This window comes from Solanum dulcamara, chromosome 9, assembly GCF_947179165.1.
Source record: "Solanum dulcamara chromosome 9, daSolDulc1.2, whole genome shotgun sequence".
NCBI classification, from domain to species: domain Eukaryota; kingdom Viridiplantae; phylum Streptophyta; class Magnoliopsida; order Solanales; family Solanaceae; genus Solanum; species Solanum dulcamara.
In genome coordinates, this window is record NC_077245.1 from 53,617,506 (window position 1) to 53,636,023 (window position 18,518).

The following is an 18,518-nucleotide window of genomic DNA, read 5'->3' on the forward strand; positions in this document are numbered from 1 at the left end:
TGATCAAACATGACTCGGGGCAACTATCGGGAGAAGTAAAACAATCATTTTATGAAAATTACTCAAAATGACCTTCAAGGTCATACAGTAGAACTGTAAATCCTTCCTATAGTGCGCCCATAAGTCATCTATCATAACTTAACAATCCGACCCAACATAAAAATGTAGAATCTCCCACATATCACTATATTGTCACTAAAATCAAAATCAAATCTTTACAAAAGTCGTTGATAAACCCTTCATAAGTCTATGTTGAACCATCCCACATTACATGGTCATATCTAAACTCAAAGATGAAAATCCATACAATCTTCAACTTTGAACAACGGATCTCTACTTCACATTTCTTAAGTTGAACCTATGACACAATTCTAAATACTTTGAACTCTTCAATGTACAAGACTCTTGTTCCTTTCGTTAACTCATTTACCAATCCTATCCTTTGACCAAAACCCCATGACATTTTACCTCATACTCTAAACCAAAAACTTCAAGTGAAACACTTCATTAGGCCCTTTAACATTCAAAAGCTCTACAACTCAAACTATGCACTTTCTTACTAACATTCTCAATTGCTCTCATACAAGTATACTTGTTGGGACTTCCTTTACCCATAAGATTATTATCTCAATATCAATCCACTCCTTTTGGCTCATAATGAATCACCATTCCCCAATTATATTCTCAAAATACGCTACACCATCTAAAAGCATTAATACCTTACCAAAGATCCATCACTATAATTGTTCTTATAAACAATGCTAAACTCAAGCGTCCGTAGTAACAACTAGTTGGTTTCTCAAATGTGAATACAAAATTGAAATTCATTACCAGAGTAGATGAAACAACTGATAACTCCTTAAGTAGCTAGTATTCGTACTTGACAACCGATGTCTCTACTTCCATATATCACTAGTATCACATCGTGAACATCCTCTAGATCCACCACTTGAACGCATCATACCCATCGAGAAGTTCATACTCCGATAGCCCATACCTTTCCACTCCATAAGTAATTGCAACACATTACCAAAATCGCCTAGCCTCCGATCGAAAGCGATATGCACCTTTTTGTAGGCCAGATTGCTAGAAGAAGTAACACAGTTCATAACCTTAACCAAGTAAACACAATACCACAGTAGTAATAGTATTATAATCTTTCTTGATATATACCCATTCTATGAAACCACATTAGAAATTCTGATCCCGGTTGGCACAACATCGTTTTCATCATACACTAAGCAACTCATTCTAGTTAGAATAACTTTACTAATTGCAGTCTCCAAAGTTACAGTTCTCATTACATAGTCATTCCCTTAATTATACCACTCCCAATTGTCAAACCACTTCAGCTATTGTATAAGCCACACAAACACAATTCCAAATGTTGACTCACTAACCAAAAAAGATAAGACATTCATAAGTTCCCTCAAACCATTGTTCATCCTTATGATACAAATATCCTCAAGATGCATCGTTGAACCATAAACTTACTTAATCTCTTCGAAGAGCATATCATTTCAAGTCTAGCCATACATTATTTTCATAAGTCGATCACTTCAGCGTTAGTACCAGATCTAACTCCAAAACCCCATGATGATATTCCAATTGCACACACACAGAGCCAAGCATGAGTCATTACTATAAGTGAGAGAATAGAGTGAAAAGATAGAAAGTAGATCAAACCAAGAACGCATGATAGAAAATCAAGTAGTGAAGATTTTTTCTAAAAATCACCATAGCCTCTCGAAGATATGTAATGGACATCTCTACATAGATCCTCGACACTCTATTAGACTTGGCTTGTACACATGTGAGACCATGAAACTGATGCTTTAATATCATCATGCCACAATCTAAAAACGGGTGTGATGGTACTCATCTTAACTCATCGAGGTGAAAGAGCCTATAACCCAACAAGAAGTAGATACGGAAGTAAACAAAATAATACAAGTCATATATTAAGGAAAACAGATAAATATACTCAAATTCCTCTAAGATTGGTTGTCACGTGTACAAACCACTAATGTATTACAAAACATTTGAAAAGAAATATAATCTAAAATGTGCTTGTCTCAAAAACAGGACCAAAATATAGTAAGAGTATGAGGTGTCCACCGGAAGGATGCAACCTCCATATGATAGCCTCGAATATCGGTAGGAATAGGAAGGTATCACACAGGTCCAGGCTCACAACCTACACAAGTGTAGAAGCAAGAATTGAGTACGAAACAATATGGTACTCAACAAGCGGACTATTAAATACTAGGCAAAGTAAAATAGAGCACAAGTACTCCAGTCATCCTAACTGAACCACCTCAACTACAACATGCATAGAAGTCAACCCAACCTAGCAATTCATATGCTATGTAGCACTCAAGTCGATAATAGCTCAACAACATCTCCAGTCAAACCATATCAAAATCAAGTATTTCAATCACAGAAACACCAATGGGTAAACACAAGTTCATAGATGACAGATGATGTACAATGAGATGTCACGTATAGTGATGCATGTATGTCTTAATGATACACATCGCGGACTAGCAGACTGGAACCCATAGGGGATTCACATGGTCTATGTATCCATCGGAACTATTTTTCTTTGGCATAATCATCAATCATCAAAATCAATTTTCTTTGAAATCTCAGAAACTATTTACCTTTGACATAATCATCAATCGCCGAAACCATTTTCCTTCTGCATAATCATCAACAGATCTCATCACAATATTGTAGAACCAATACAAATAGTCAATGTTCAGACAAATACGAGAATATGATTACCATAAAAATATATAATTTATATCAAGATAATCACATTACATTTTCACTAAAGCATCAAAATCATCATCACATCAATGTAAGTCATCAATTTCCATTTTTATTACCCTTTTTCATCATTATTGAGATCAACCAAAGTGATAAAGCAACCCAAACCAATTCCCATTACTTCTTAATGCACATAATAAGAAGCACAAGACTCTACAAGCTTTAATGAAGGTTTAGTAGTTCACATGCCTCAATTTAAGTACAAACTACTCCGAGACTTAGGTCTTCCCCTTTCATCGAGTATCCGAATCAACAAAAGTTATTCAAATATGAATTCTTAATAAGAGTACAAGCACAATGACATCCAAATCATCAATTTTGAAAATTGGGTCAAAATCAACCCAAAATCCAATTTTAAAAATAAAGGGTAAATCTGGAAATTTTTACATGAAATTATTTTTCAAAGTATTTGGAAACCAAAAGTGAAAACTATTTTGAAAACGGAATTGAAATCAGTCCATAATCATCAATTTTATTAAAATTTATGTTCTTGAGAAAACCCAATACTTGGATCTGAAATTCCGACTCAAATCTGAAATATTTTGAAAACTATCTTACATGCTTAGGAAAATTCAAATATGAAATGTCATCTAAAATTGAGTTTAAATCGGCCTTGAAATCCTCAATTTATCAAACTTTATCTTTACCGAAATCTTTTAAAATTATACGTGGTTAATATAATGAAAATAATTGATGAATGAACAAGTTAATGTCAAAATCAATTTACCCATAACATAAGAATCTTAAATCTTTTTCATTAAAAACAGAGTCCAAATGGATAAAACTCTAATTTTCTCCAAGAAATTCACAAATATGGAAAGAAAACTAGATGAAATCATGAGAAAATGTCAAATTGAGGATCATATACCAACCTTCATATTAAATTGAGAAGAAAATCATAAGAAACACTCTACTCCAAACTTTAGAACTCCCAATATACTCAAAATATCAAACGAACACAGTCTGAAATTTATATACCTTTACAGTAATACTTTGAACCAGAAACAACAACTTAATTTTTTAGTAAAAGAGTCGTGACTTCCTCATACGATAGCAAAATGACCCAATTTTTTTCCTAAATGTCTTAAATAATGATATGGGTCTGCTCATTCAATTGAAACTCAATTTCGTGTTTGTTTGCTCAGTCAAATATTATTTTTGCTCGATAAATAATTATTTCATGTTTTACGATAAAAGTGTAATCTCGACTTAGCAAAAATGTACCAAAATTTATAGATTTGTCCTATAATTCATATTCAAACTTTTTGAAGTTTCGAAATAATTTTTCGATCCTTAAAACTAATAAGAAATTGTTTAGTTGACACAATTTGCTGAAACAACGCCAAAGCACCCAAAAAGCTCATAAACTCACCTAAAACTCGTTTGAAACCTCTCGAACAAAAACCAAATATGCTACTAACTTGAAAATGATATTTTGGACTCAAAGAAATCATGAAAATACAAAAACGAGGTCACTTTAATACAATGTTGAGCAAATTCATTTTAACTTAAGAATTTTCAAATTTCTAAATAATGACATGAAACTCATCCAACAGGTTCGAAAACTGAACCAAACCTTCAACCAAATTAAATATCACCATTCGAACCTAGTGAAATCATCAAAACTCAAAAATGACCTTTATAACATTAAATATTGACTAAAGTCAAACTTTAACTTTAACTTTTCCCCATCTCGTCTAATAGCTCAAAATCAAATCAAAAGCTTTGGAAACCAAACCAATAGTCCATATAGATCAAAAACCATATTTCGAAGCTAACGAAAGTCTTAAAATTCCATTCTAAGCTTCCCATCATCAAATGTTGATTTTGGCCAACAATCTTATGCTTTTAAATTTCAAAACATCAAAACTCTTTCAAAACTCATCTAAATATCTCGAGACCTGAGCCAATACTCCTAAACCCAAAAGTCACGTTTTGAAGCTGATGGAACTGACAGAATTTCAATTTGAGTGCCCGAACTCCAAATGTTGACTAAATTCAAATTTTAACCTAAATTCACTTAAACTTCTAACTCAAGGGCTCAACGTCATCGACTCCGAAATTGAAAATGACAACACTCCAACCGAATTCTTTCTGGTTAAAGAATCTCTTTCTAACTGACGACATTTCATTTCAAGACTCATAGCTCCGGTTGTTACTAAAAACCACTTTTAAAAACTTAAAGTCTCCAAAATTTAAAAACTTCCAAGAATCACAACTTTTCGATAAAATTTCAAAATCAATTTCGCAAAATGATCAAACATAAATCAGAGCAACTATTGAGAGAAATAAAATGGTAATTTTTCAAGAATTTCCAAAAATTACTTTCAGGGTCATTACATTTATCTAATGCTATATTTGTGAAAAATCAAACTATTATTATATAGGAGTTATTTAGGTGCTTAAATAATATATTTATAATTTTTTGCTATAAAAATATAAAAAATATGGAATAAGGCAAAAATATCAATATATTTATGAAACCCATCTATATATTAAAAAATTATAATAAACTTTATATATTGTTTTTATAGCAAATTTCTCTCTCCTCTCTCCCTTTCTATCCCTTGCATATTCTCCGCTGCCCTCTCTCTTCCTCATTAAAATATATTAAAAGAAGTAATTTTATTCAATCAAATATAGATGATAGATTTATATTTTATATCAATTATATTCGAAAAAATTATATTTGGATTTTGTTAACAACTATATTTGTAGTCATACAAATACAATATGTATTCATTTTCTCTGTCAAATATATTATGGATCAATTATATTCAATCAAATATAGATGAAAGATTTATATTTTATATTATTTAAATTCGAAATATTCGAAAAACTAAATCTGTATTCAACTGTATTTGTATTGTGTATTTTTGTATTCGTGATATAATGAATACAACATGCATACAGTCCCTCTCCTCCCTCTCTCGATCTCGCTCGCTTTTCTCCTTTTAATATATTTATTTTAATATAAATCAGTTTATTTTTATTTATTTCTTCTTCTAAAATCTGTGAAAATATAAAATATATAGCAAACTAAAATACAGCCGCAAATCGTAATTAATGAAATGGTAGCTAAAAATTTTCTATTTAAGACCAAATATTGCTATTTTTGAAAGTTTCCTTAAAATAAAACATAGGGATTAATATTTTCCATTTTGTTTTGAAATTTACAGTCTAAAGGGAAGATAGGATTGCAGAATCTCCATTTCCCAAGTGTTATAGGCTCACTTGTTTAGGGTTTTGAGTGGCTCAATGCATCCCAGTAAAAAAGGCATAATAGTCACCTTTGCAGTGCTAATATGTAGGTCACAGATAACAATGTCCTAGTGTATGTAAAATAAGAAACCACATATACCTGAAAATTAACCAAAAATAAGAACTCAAAATTTATGAGTTGTTTTTCGTACGAAGGAATTTTTAATTGTATCACCTTCGGTGAATCAAATATTATGAATATTTTTTAAAAAAATAAACTCTAAAAAATAATTTTAAAAAATAACTTTTATATTAAATGTCAATATTAATAGTCATATTGATTGTGTCCTGCACATTCTACTCCATAATCCTCGTCCCCACCATCCGTTACTCTTACCTTTCTACTTTCATCTCTCGTTACATTTGTCTAAATTATATATGAGTACTTCTAAGTAAGCGTTTGGCCCAAGTAATTTTTGAGAAAAACTTGAAAAATTATTGAAAACTAGTGTTTGTCTATATAATTTGTTATTACTTGATAAATATATTTAGCAAAAATCTCAAGTTTCCAAGTTCTAGAAAAAACTTATTTCTAGAACTTGGAAACTTGGGAAATTTTAAAAATTTAAAAATTACTCCAAACTTTTATATTTTATAAAAACATTTATCATTTATTAATTCCAACTAAATATTTATTTACCACCTTACTCCATTAATATGGTCAACCAACATCATTAAATATAACTGGTGTACATCCAAAGATTCGACACAATAACTGTTTGTGGCCTTGGTTTAAGGTAAAATAATTTTTCGAATATTTCTATGAACTGATTTCTAAAAATATTTATAAGTTATATTCTTTATGGGGGGGCTCCTTTACCGTCGATGATGTTTGTATTCGTCTTTTTATAATATTGCATTGGTGTAATTGATGGAACATATATTCAAGAAGAGGTCCCAAGAAATAGGCAACAGACATATCCTAACCGCAAAGAAAATACTACGCAAAATGTCTTATGTGCACGTGATTTTGACATGAGGTTCACCTTTATTGCAGCAAGTTGAAAGAATACTGCCCATGATAGTAAAGTTCTTGAAAACGTAATTCTTGACTCATCGCCTAACTTTGCCTTTCCACCACATGTATGTAAATTAGTAATTTCATTTTTAATAATATTTTAGAAAGGAAGAAATCAAGAAGAAGTATAAGCATGATCTAAATTACATTTTTTAATTTTTTGTAGAAAATATTGCGGTTTTGATGCTGGTCTTAGAAACACAAAAGGATTTCTAGCTCCATATAAAAGAGTGTGATATCATTTGCAAAACTACAAGTAAAAAAAATCTAAGAATGGCAAAGAGCTATTTAACTATAGACTTGCCTCTTTGCGTAATGTAATTGAAAGAACATTTGGTGCATGGAAAAGTAGATTCAGAATACTACGACAAGGCATAAACAATTATGATTTAGACATACAAGTGAAAATAGTAGTTGCTTATGCGTATTACATAATATTTTTGCTTGAAAATTAAAACAGTGATGGAATATGAAAGTGATGATATCATCGTTAATAAAAATAATGAACAATCGACTGATAGTAACAATATTGTTTTGTCTTCTCGGTCATCCGATCTAGAAATAAAAACTTGTTTGAAAGAGATTGATCGTACAAATTGAGAAGATTTCATAAAAGAATAGTTTGTTACTACCTCCTTTGGAAAAGAATATTTTGAGTGACAAGATTAAAAAAAGAACAATTTATTTTTAATTCATTTAGCATATTGATGTTGCTCATATTGTTATTTTGTTATTGTTAATTGCTATCAATTATATTAAAAAATTATTTAATGGGACATGCTCATTATAAAATGATAACATAAATTTATGAATATTTTGAATAATTTTTAAAATTTACAAGTATAAATTAAAATACCATTTTTTGAAACTTCACCAAAATTTGAGAAAATTTATGACCAAACACGTGATCAAACTTCATCAAAAAATAATTCGCCAACAATATTTGAAAACTTGGGATCAAACGATACCTAAGATAATTATTTTTGCTTATTTATTCAACACAAAAAAATAAATAGTTTATTTTTTAAAAAAAAAAAATCATCATATTGAACACACCCTACGTGCTAGCTAAATTAACTATTCATGTTTTGAAACACGTGGCACAATTAAAATATCAAGGTCCAATTTTTAAATTTTAATAGTAAATTTGAACGTATTTTTTCTTTAAAGTTTTTAAAAATAAAAATAGTTTAAAAGTACATAACTTTAGGGACATTACAATATTATGTCATTGCGAGCTTATAAATTATAATAATTAATAATTAAACTATAGAAAAATATTAAATGAGCACTAATGTCATCAAAACTTCAATTTACTTCAACAATCTTTTTGAAATTTTGCAAATAAAACTTTCGAATTTGTCATAAAAACATGTCACTCACCTAATAAATTCATGCCATCCAAAAACCTAACACTTGAGTAGTCCAAAGTCCAAACCCCCAACGCCACTAATGTCATCAAACCTTCAATTTACTTCAACAATCTTTTTGAATTTTGCCAAATAAAACTTTCGAATTTGACATAAAAACATGTCACTCACCTAATAAATCCATGCCATCCAAAAACCTAACACTTGAGAGTAGTCCAAACCCCCAACGCCATAATAAACAACAGCTAATAAATAGCCATAATATCATTCTATTTTTTTGTTAATGCAGCGACTTTACTAGCCATTAAATACCAAATAAAAAAGAGAAGTACCAAATAAATGTAAAGAAAATAGTAAATAATGTAAAGAGTAAAACAATAACAACATACCAAAAAGAATCCCACAAAAGCAATGTCCAAGAGATCAAAATATAGGTAAATTTTATCATAATCTTAATAATTAAAAAAAAAACTAATTTCAACAAACCCTCTAACTCAAAAAATATATAAATCCAAAGTAGGTAAAGAGCAAAACAACAGTTGTGAAATACAATTGATCTTTTGGGTTTTAGGCAAGTGGGACAAATGAGCCACTTACATCAAAGGGAAGTAAAAAAAAGTTGAAAATATCGACAAAAACCGAAAAATGCGCAAAACATGATTAAGAGCGGAGGAATGGGTAGAAATATTGTCACAAAAAGAAACAGAATATAATTTTATATGATGACTAGTTCATGTATCAAAGAAAAAAACATCACATCACTAACAAAGGTCTAATAGAAAAAGTATAAAATTTGAAAGTTTATATAAATAAGAAAATATATATATATAGAGACACAAAGAAGCAGTAAAGTAGAGAATTATTATTCACAGCAAAAAAAAAACACTAGAGCATTACAATAGGTTTTAAGGCAGAAACACAATTTACTAGTATTATATTTATTTAAACTCCGGCAGAAAAGCAATAAAAAGTTTTAAGACATTGAACATCACTCTGGTTTACTTCAACAGTAAACCATAAAGAAATAATGACAAGTAATGATCAATCAAAAACCACAATACCAGTAAATTAACATAGAGAAAATTATAATATATATTCACTTTGATATTATTTAATTTCTTATATGGTATTGTTTTCTAACTTATGTGTATTAGTTATATATTACGTTCAATACTATTCTTAAAAGTAGTAAATTATGACATTAACAATACCAAATACTTTTTCTATCTAATACACTATATTCAATATTATTTTTATTTTACTACACCCAATTTATTTAATACAACAAATCAAATACTTTGATACTCTATTTAATATTATTTTTATACACTCCCCAAACTTATGTTACACATATATACTACAGCATAGAGAGTTCATGACAATAGCCCTCAGCTTTGAAAGTTGAAACAAGGCAGAGGGGCAAAAGGTCAGAGCAACGTACAATAATTCAAGGATTCCAAAATTTTCCATAAAAGGGAAAAATTACTTGGTTATTCTTGCAAATGCATATTCTATTTTCTGTTGAAAGTTCAACACATAAAATAAAAACTCAAAAGACAAGTTACATGTAAGAAAATATATCTAATGTCATTTTTATAATTTGATGGAAGAAAGAAATTAAAGATTAAGTTACAAATAGTACTCATGATGATCATTTCCTCAACTAAATTAAAGAGGAATGAATATAATAATAATAATAATAATAATCAATTAATTTGGTTACCATAATTAGATCCTCCAAGTAACCCTCCTCCACCAGTAGAAGCAGCATAAAGATGAGAATTATGTTCATTAGCAGCACCACCCAAATGCAAGTCAGATAAATTTGGGAAATTATTATTATTATTATTATTATTATTATTATTATTATTATATTTTGGTTCATCAAGACCTTGATCATAAAGGAAACCTTTGAAAACATGTCCACCAATTCTCACAACAGCTTGATATGCATATTCATCTTCTCCTTCATCTACTGAAGTCACTCTTACACACTTGAATACAGCTGGTGCCCTCACTTGTCCTGGCAATGACCCTTTAAAACTTGCATCTACAATAGTAAAAGTCAACAAAAAGTAATCTATATAACATGCATCACATAATTTCTAAAAAAAAAACATTGGAGATGATGTGAGATTTTTTGAGAAATAATTATATCTTTAATCATACTAATGCATGCATTAAAATCTTTTGCATTACTGCTAAAATAATTTTTTATGTCTTAATTATACATACTTTAATACCAATAAAGTGTATTACTAATGAATGGAAAAAGTAAACAAAGCAACGTACTATTAATACACAAAGTTAATGCATGTATTATTTTTCCTAATGCACTCTACCAAATATGGTAGCATGAAAGCAAGCTATACAATCCTAGTGTAGAAACAATTTAAGAGTAAATAATTAGTTAAATTAAAGTCCTGCCAAAATTGCTTAAATGTTCAAGATATTGTTGGTTATGAGGGGATGAAGAACATCATATGTTATAATACCTACTGTAACAGTACTAAAAAATAAAAAGTTCAAAGTTTTAGGTTGCTAGCTGTGGGGTGAAGATCATATATAACACAATTTACTAAAAAATGACATTCCACACGTAAACAATAATGTGTACAACTAATATTTTCTAAAATCCTGAAAATGATACAAAGTAACCATGATTAGGAACATTAAGACATCATTTGATAGCTAATAAAGAAACAAACAAACTTACTCCTCCGTCCCCGTCCCATTTTGATTGTCATGTAACTTGTTCTAAATAATTATCAATTCAAATAATCGAAAAAAAAATTAATTGTTATTTTTTAACTTTGCACTTAGAATTAACTATTCTAAAATTAAAAAACACATAAACACATGAAAATTAAAGAATTCATCAGAAATATATTAATCAAACTACCCTCCTAACTATTCTTTTCTTAAAGGTTGGGCAAAGAGACTGAGAGAGTATCTATGTAAAACTTTGATAGCTAATTAGTAAATAAATTATACATGTCAATTTAGAAATTAGCCTAACTAATACATGTAAATGTATATTATCTTATGCGAAATCAAAACTAAAATAACTAATATCCACATATATAATTAATACAAGCATAATTCTAATCAACTACCAAAGTACCCCAAGTAACACATTAAAACCATCCACACTTCCAAATCCAAATTAACTCTTACAAAATGGGATGATCATGGCAATACTAAACAATCTTGATGGCTAGTACTAGTAATAAAGTAAGAACAAAGTGAAAATAAATAGGTACCTTGATGACTAGAGCTAGTGTCAAAACTTCTTGGAGGAGTATTATTTGAAGTAGAAGTATGTGAAGCTGTTGTAGTAGTGTGAGAATTGACAAGTCTAGGTTTCTTAGCACTTGAAGTAGATTGAGAAGAAGATCCAGCAGCTACAACATTAACATTTGTTGTTGTTGTTGTTGCACCCATTAGTTGTCTCTCACGCCTTCTTGAAGCTGGTACCCAAGTGCTTTTTACATGAGTGCTACAATCATAACCTCTACTCTTACAACAAGTTCTACATCTCCTATGTGTACAATCTTTCTTTGCTTGGTTTCCACAATCTTGACAAGTAGTTGATGAAACTGAACCTCCACCACCACCACCAACAATATTGTTACTAGTACTATTTTTCGTATAATTACTAGTAGAATTTTGATTTGAAAAGAATTGAAACCCATCATTTCCTCCTCTACTATTTCTACTAACCAAATCTTGATCATCAAAGCTAACCATGTTTGTTAAAGGGGTGGCTGTGAGGAGTGGGATAACACCAACACCAACGCCAAGAGAAGTGTTGGTGGTACATGTATTAGAGAGATTGGAATTATTACCATTCATTGACTGATGATGATGATGATGATGTGGGTCAAAATTGATGGTATTTTCTTGTTGTTGGTGATGGTGTTGGAAGGATGCTGGATGTACAACAAACATACCCATTTCTGGTTGGAGGCCATAGTTGATCTGCATCTGTCGAGACGACGATGCAGACCACATATGGCCTCCTTCTCCTCCACCGGGAGTAGTTCCATTTCCACCACCACCGCCGATGGTGGTACCAGCGTTGAAACCTAATGAGAGGTCCCCAATAGCAGCAGCAGCTGATGTATTAGAAGAATTAGCTACCCAGTCTGCAAAAGCTCCAGAATCTGAAGCCTGCAACAGTCTCCTAGCAGTAGCCACAGCTGCAGACAACTTTTAACAGATTTCTTCCACTAAATATTGCAATATGTTTCTCTTCTTTACCAACAAGAAGAAGAAGAACAAATCTTGAAGAAATTGTTATTTTCAGAGCAATTTTCTGTCTGTCTGTTTTAATGAGAGAAGCAAAGAAGTGGGGTCTTGTCTGAAATTCTTTTTCAGAAGAAGATCTATAGAAAAATTGGACTTTAGGTCTATATTGCTCTAATTACTGACTGGTGAAACAGTTGGCAGAACAGCTACTGAGTCTTCTTTCTCTCTTCTTCTTCTTGCTGCTGCTTCTGAGCTTCTTACTGATACTATACTAATACTTCTTCTACAGTCTGCCACATTAACTTTTTTTTTTCTTGTGAAAAAAGAAAAAAAAGGTTTTTTGACCTTCAAAGAGAGGGACTTGTAAACTAAAAATAAGCTAAAAGGCAGCTTCAATAACGACCTTTCCTCAGTTGGGCACTTACTTCTTCTTCTTCTTCACTTCTTGCACTATGCTATAATTTTCCTCTTTCTGGTTATTATTAGATAGTTTCTTATTTTTTTTGCCCTTGCTCTGAGCTTTATTTTTATCCCACTCTCCTTTTTCTAAGGATTCTTTTTCTCTTATACTAAAAAAAAAAAAACTACTCTTATATAGGAAATAAACTAATATTATTGGAGAGAGAATAGTTGAGAAAAAAAAAAGGGTGGGTGAGGTGAGGAGTTAGGGGTGCGGAGGGGGGATTTGGAAGGAGTGGAGAGGGAGCATTCTGTATTGTAGTAATTGCATCATTATCTCAAAGGTCTAAAAAAAGTCACATGACTAGCTAGCTTTCTTTTCTTCCCTAAGTTGAATTGCATGTTACAACACTCAACCTGGCTACAATTACTAGCACACGTTACTATATTGAATTCATCCAATATAGTTTTGGCACAATTCATTATTGTATAATAAAATTAGATATATTTTACGACTATTTTTGCTTTTGATTATTATTGAACCATCTTATCTAGATATATTATAATATAAAATAAAATATATATTTATATTTATTTAATTATATCTTCAATAATGCAACTTACGTGTGTGTCATAATCTTCTATGAATCAAACAAATAAAATTACTATTTTCAATAATAAACGGTGATGAAATTTAATAATAGAACATCTATTTGCTCTATTATTGTGATGAAGTAACTATTTCATCTAACATATCATTATTTTTATTTAATTAATTATATTTCTAATACCCTCAACATTTATAATGTTTAAATTATGTATTCCTTGTCAATCTACCACAATATTTACCAACCTCAAAACTAGACAAAATAATATCTACCATAATAATCGTAAGGTATCTATGGTTCAATTCTTGCTTGTTGCAATGAGACAAATATGGAGAAGATGTGGAGGAATTAGGAAGCATTGAAAGAAAACTAGATGGTAGGGCATGTAAAAGAGTACATAAAGGGGAGGGTACTTTGGCCTTTTTCAACCATGCATAGAATCTTTCTTTTATATTTTCTTAACTTTTATCTCTATGTTTTATTCACTTCATATTCTTTTGCTTGTTATTACTTCCTAAAGTCTAAAGAAACCCTTGGAATAATCCAAAGAACAGTTTGGACGAAAAAGAGAGAAGAATCAGACCACTCTTTTACTTTTTCTTACCCCTTTTGTGGTGTCATATTAAATGGTAAATTAATTAGTTTAATTATAACTTGTCTATAGTTTTTTATTTTTAAAACGAGTGAAGTTGAAGGTGGATATATTATTATAGCCATCCGTTTGTATATGTTTTGGTTGATTTTTTTTAATATAGTATTTAAAGCTAGTTGAAAAAAAGTATACTAGGAATTAAGTTGTGTTTGGACATGAAAATAAAAATAAAACTTTTTATGAGTGAAGTTTTTTTTATTATTTTTTTTATAAAGGGAACTTTAAAAACTCCTAAACATATCTTCCACCTTCAAAATTTTCAAATATTCTAAATCTTATTCATGGACAAACTGATTTATACATGATATTGAGCTTAAACTTTCATTCTAACGAAGAAAAACAAAGGATTTATCAGCCACAGAGGTTCCCCCTTATTGTGGGGGCGTATTTATACTATTTTAGTCATGTTTTTCTCATGTTTATATCTTGTTTTGAAGATAATCTAAGCAAGTATTAATTTATATTCATTTTCATGTTTTGATTTATGTAAGGTGTTTGGTGATTAGTAGGTAAAATGGGCGAAAATTTGACCCAAGTATAAAACGAAATAGTAGGACTTAGCGAGCCAAGCCCAAGGCAAAGCTCCAAGCCAAGCCGCGCGAGGTCCAAGGTGAAGGTTGGGGGTGGGGGGGGGGGGTCAATTTTCACCCTCTCTAAAGCTTCATACTCTACAGAAGGTCCTCGAGGGTGAGCAAGAAGATCTCCCATCGCGATGTCGGCCACTACCTCATCTACAAGGTGCCAAAGACGGGAAAAATTCCCAATTTCCCCCCAATCTGACGTAGAGGTCTCTTCTAGGTGTTTTTAAATATTATAACTGCTCATTCTCAGTTTTAGAGACAGACAAACAATGTAGAAGAACAAAGTAAGAACAAAGCTGTAATTCTCTTAGAGCTGCTTGTTTATCTCTTTACTTTAGCTTCATTTCTTCTTGTTACATGAATTATAGCTTTTGTAATCAGATAATGAGTGGCTAAAAGTTATTTCTCCAGTGTTATGCTCATTGTATGAAAATAATAGTTTATATATAGATTGTTAATATAGATTCTACCATTACATTTTGGTCTCTTAATATTAAGCTTACTATTCTATTGCTTCACGACAAATAGTATAAATAGATAATTGTTAGTTGAATTCGAGAGAGTAAAATTGTCACGATCTGAATTCGAGTGTGATAAAATGTAATATCCCTCAAAATGCTCACAAGTGTCTTAAGAATGCCTTGGAAATAGGTCACTCAAGTAATGTATTATCATTAATCTTTTTGAAAAATCTGAGTTCGGAATATCGATCAGGTGGTCAAAACTTGTAGGAAAATAGTCTCGGTGGATTTTTAGGGCCCATAGATCGAAAGATAGATTTCTCAAGGAACTGTGCAAACCAGTAAGGTCCGCGAACAAGTCCGCATCATGGACTTGCTTGTCTCCGCGTCGCGGACCTGGTTGTGTGTTTTTGGCCTAATTTAGTTTTTAGTAAGGACACTTTAGATCTTTCCCTAAATTGTTAGCTATGAACCTAGACGTTTTTAGGACCTAATTCAACTCTAGAAATTAACCTAAACATTTAATTTTATTCATTCTTCTACAATTCACCTACTCAAATATTTCTCTCTCTACAAAAGACTCTCAAAGACTCCATTGAAGACTTCAAGTAAATTCACTCAAGCTCTCCATCAAAACTCTCAAGTTCTTCCAAATTATTTGGTATTTTCACTTAAGGTATGTGAGTATTGATTCATGGATTCTTTCATCCATGAAGCCAAATAAATTTCTCAAGATTTTCTATCAAATTAAAGTATGGTATTTTATGGGTCTTATGATCTCTACTCCTATTGCATAAATTATGATGCAAAGTATGATCATGAGTCTATTTTGATATAAATTGATGGTTATTGCATTAAATTGAAAAGTTTTTTCATGAATTCTCCTATTTTGATCTCTAGGGTTCATGATGAAAATTATGACTATTTTCAATTATACTTCCTAATGATATTATCTATATGAATTATGTATGGGCTGATATAAAGTTTATGATCATGCATGTTTTTAAGTCAATTACATAATTTTCAAATCAATTGATCATGCATTCATGTCTTACCTAAATTTCAAGTATAAGCTATGATCATGAATTTCCAAGTATGAATTATGATTATGTATTTCAATTATGATCATGGACTATAAGTATGTTTCGAAGGATGATTTTCATGCAAGTTATAAAGTAAGGTGACTTAGGGTCCTATGTGGTGACCTAAGGCCAAACAATATGAATTATGCAAATATGATTGTAACGATGAAAGGACAATTCTCACATTACAAGTATGTTATGAAAATGAGCTATTCTATGATTTCAAACCTATGATAATGACTATGATATATGAAATTATAATTTCTATGCTATGTATGTATTCTGTGGGATTTGAATTAGCACTGAATGTTGAGGTGGGGGCTCGAAATACGGGGTCCTTATATAAAGTCTCTTGTCTCATAACTAGGTGCCACCGTAGGATTGCCTTCATGGCCTAGCTAGTGGATCCACATATAGCATATGCATGACCTGCTTAGCGGGATAGAGTCTACATTGGCAAGTAGATTTCCCTTTTTCTTCTTTGTATGGAGAGACAACGGGATTTCATGTTATAGCTCGCATGGTCTTATTGCCGGTTATGGTTCTTATCCCACATATGTATGATCTCTTATGTATGCTATGATTTTAAATTATGCTTTTTAAATGCTTTGGTTAATATGATTTTTTTCATGTCTTTACTTACCTCATCTTACCATGTGATTTGCTTGATCATTGCATTTCATGATTTACGTTGCATGTCATGCCCACATACTTAGTACATTCCAACGTACTAATGCATATTTTTTGCCTACATTGTCTCATAATGTAGGGGTCGAGGTTGAAGATCACACTCATCTACGTGGCTAATTAAGCTTTCCTATCCTGCGGTTGTGGTGAATCCTCATTTATCGGAGACTAGTTATAGAGTTAGTTATTGTTTTCAAAGATTTTTTCTATGTTTCATATTGAGGATGAGCTAGGAACATGTCTTAGCCCTCGCCCATATTCATGAGTAGAGGCATCTAGTTGGACAAATGTTTCGAGCTTATGTTGTCATGTGTCGTTCTTAAATTTCTATTCATGATTTAGATTCTCTTATGATGTTTTCGCTTTCGCTTTACCTTATGAATGCTTATGATATGTAAAAGAGACTTGGTTGGAGCCCTTTGAGGTTTCAATCACCGTGTTACGACTAGGCCCTAGGTCGGTTCATGACATAAAACTTGTCCTTTTCCACCTCATAAGTAAGCCTAAAACGCAACATTCATGAAAAATAAAGTGGAATCAGTTTAAATAGGCAAGTAATAAACAAAAGCAAAAGTCGTTCAACTTAAATAACCCTCAAAGATTGATTGTCATATGTACAAGTCACTAAAACAGGACATAAATGAAAAATACAAGTCTCAATATGTCTTCAACTTTCAAACAGAGTAAAGCATAAATGTACATAAAATCAGAGAGTCCGTCTGATGACAATAGCAACCTCTCTCAATCTCCTAGAAGCCTCAGATGACCAAAAAGATAAGTAATCAAAGTCTAGGATCGAAACCTATACAAGTGTAGAAGCAAGGGGTGAGTATCAAACAACACGGTACCAGTAAGCCAACTAACAAGACTAAATAAATATAATAGGATACACGAACTCCTTACCAATCCAACCGAACCTTTATAACTACAATCTGCACAAAAAATCAGCTCAACCTAACAGTTCATGCTAAACAGTTCAAATAATGCTCAAATCACAACTCAATATCACAAGTCAAATACAAGTATCAAGTCTGTCATATAAAGATATGCAGAAATATCTATGCACACTCAACGATCATGCATGTGTGTAATCACCGACAAAGACCTCAACATCATAATCTTGTCGGAAATGGCCTTGGTCGCATAATTGCTCGACAGAAATGACCTCAACATTATAATCTCTCACCGAAAAAAATAACCTCACCCGTATAATCTCTCATCAAAAAAGATCTCGGCAGCATAATCTCACTAGAAATGACCTCGACATCATAATTTCCACCAAAAATGACCTCGGCATTATAATATCTCTCACTGAA

General features: G+C 31.2%; 1 protein-coding gene across 1 annotated transcript; it reads right to left on the bottom strand.

Annotated features, from left to right (window-relative positions):
- Positions 1 to 10,043: 10,043 nt before the first annotated feature.
- LOC129904470 (protein LATERAL ROOT PRIMORDIUM 1-like) lies at positions 10,044 to 13,310 on the bottom strand. Its single transcript, XM_055980037.1, has 2 exons — positions 11,745 to 13,310; positions 10,044 to 10,531 (listed from the first exon to the last, which is right to left on the bottom strand). The coding sequence occupies exons 1-2, from the start codon at positions 12,493 to 12,495 to the stop codon at positions 10,188 to 10,190; spliced, it is 1,095 nt and encodes a 364-aa protein (XP_055836012.1). The 5' UTR covers positions 12,496 to 13,310; the 3' UTR covers positions 10,044 to 10,187.
- Between the last annotated feature and the right edge of the window lie 5,208 nt (positions 13,311 to 18,518).

Excerpts from the sequence above, each read along its gene's own strand:
- LOC129904470 (XM_055980037.1), bottom strand. The coding sequence starts at position 12,495 with ATGTGGTCTGCATCGTCGTCTCGACAGATGCAGATCAACTATGGCCTC. Across the intron at positions 10,532-11,744 it reads CACTAGCTCTAGTCATCAAG|ATGCAAGTTTTAAAGGGTCA; the intron begins GTACCTATTTAT and ends TTACTATTGTAG.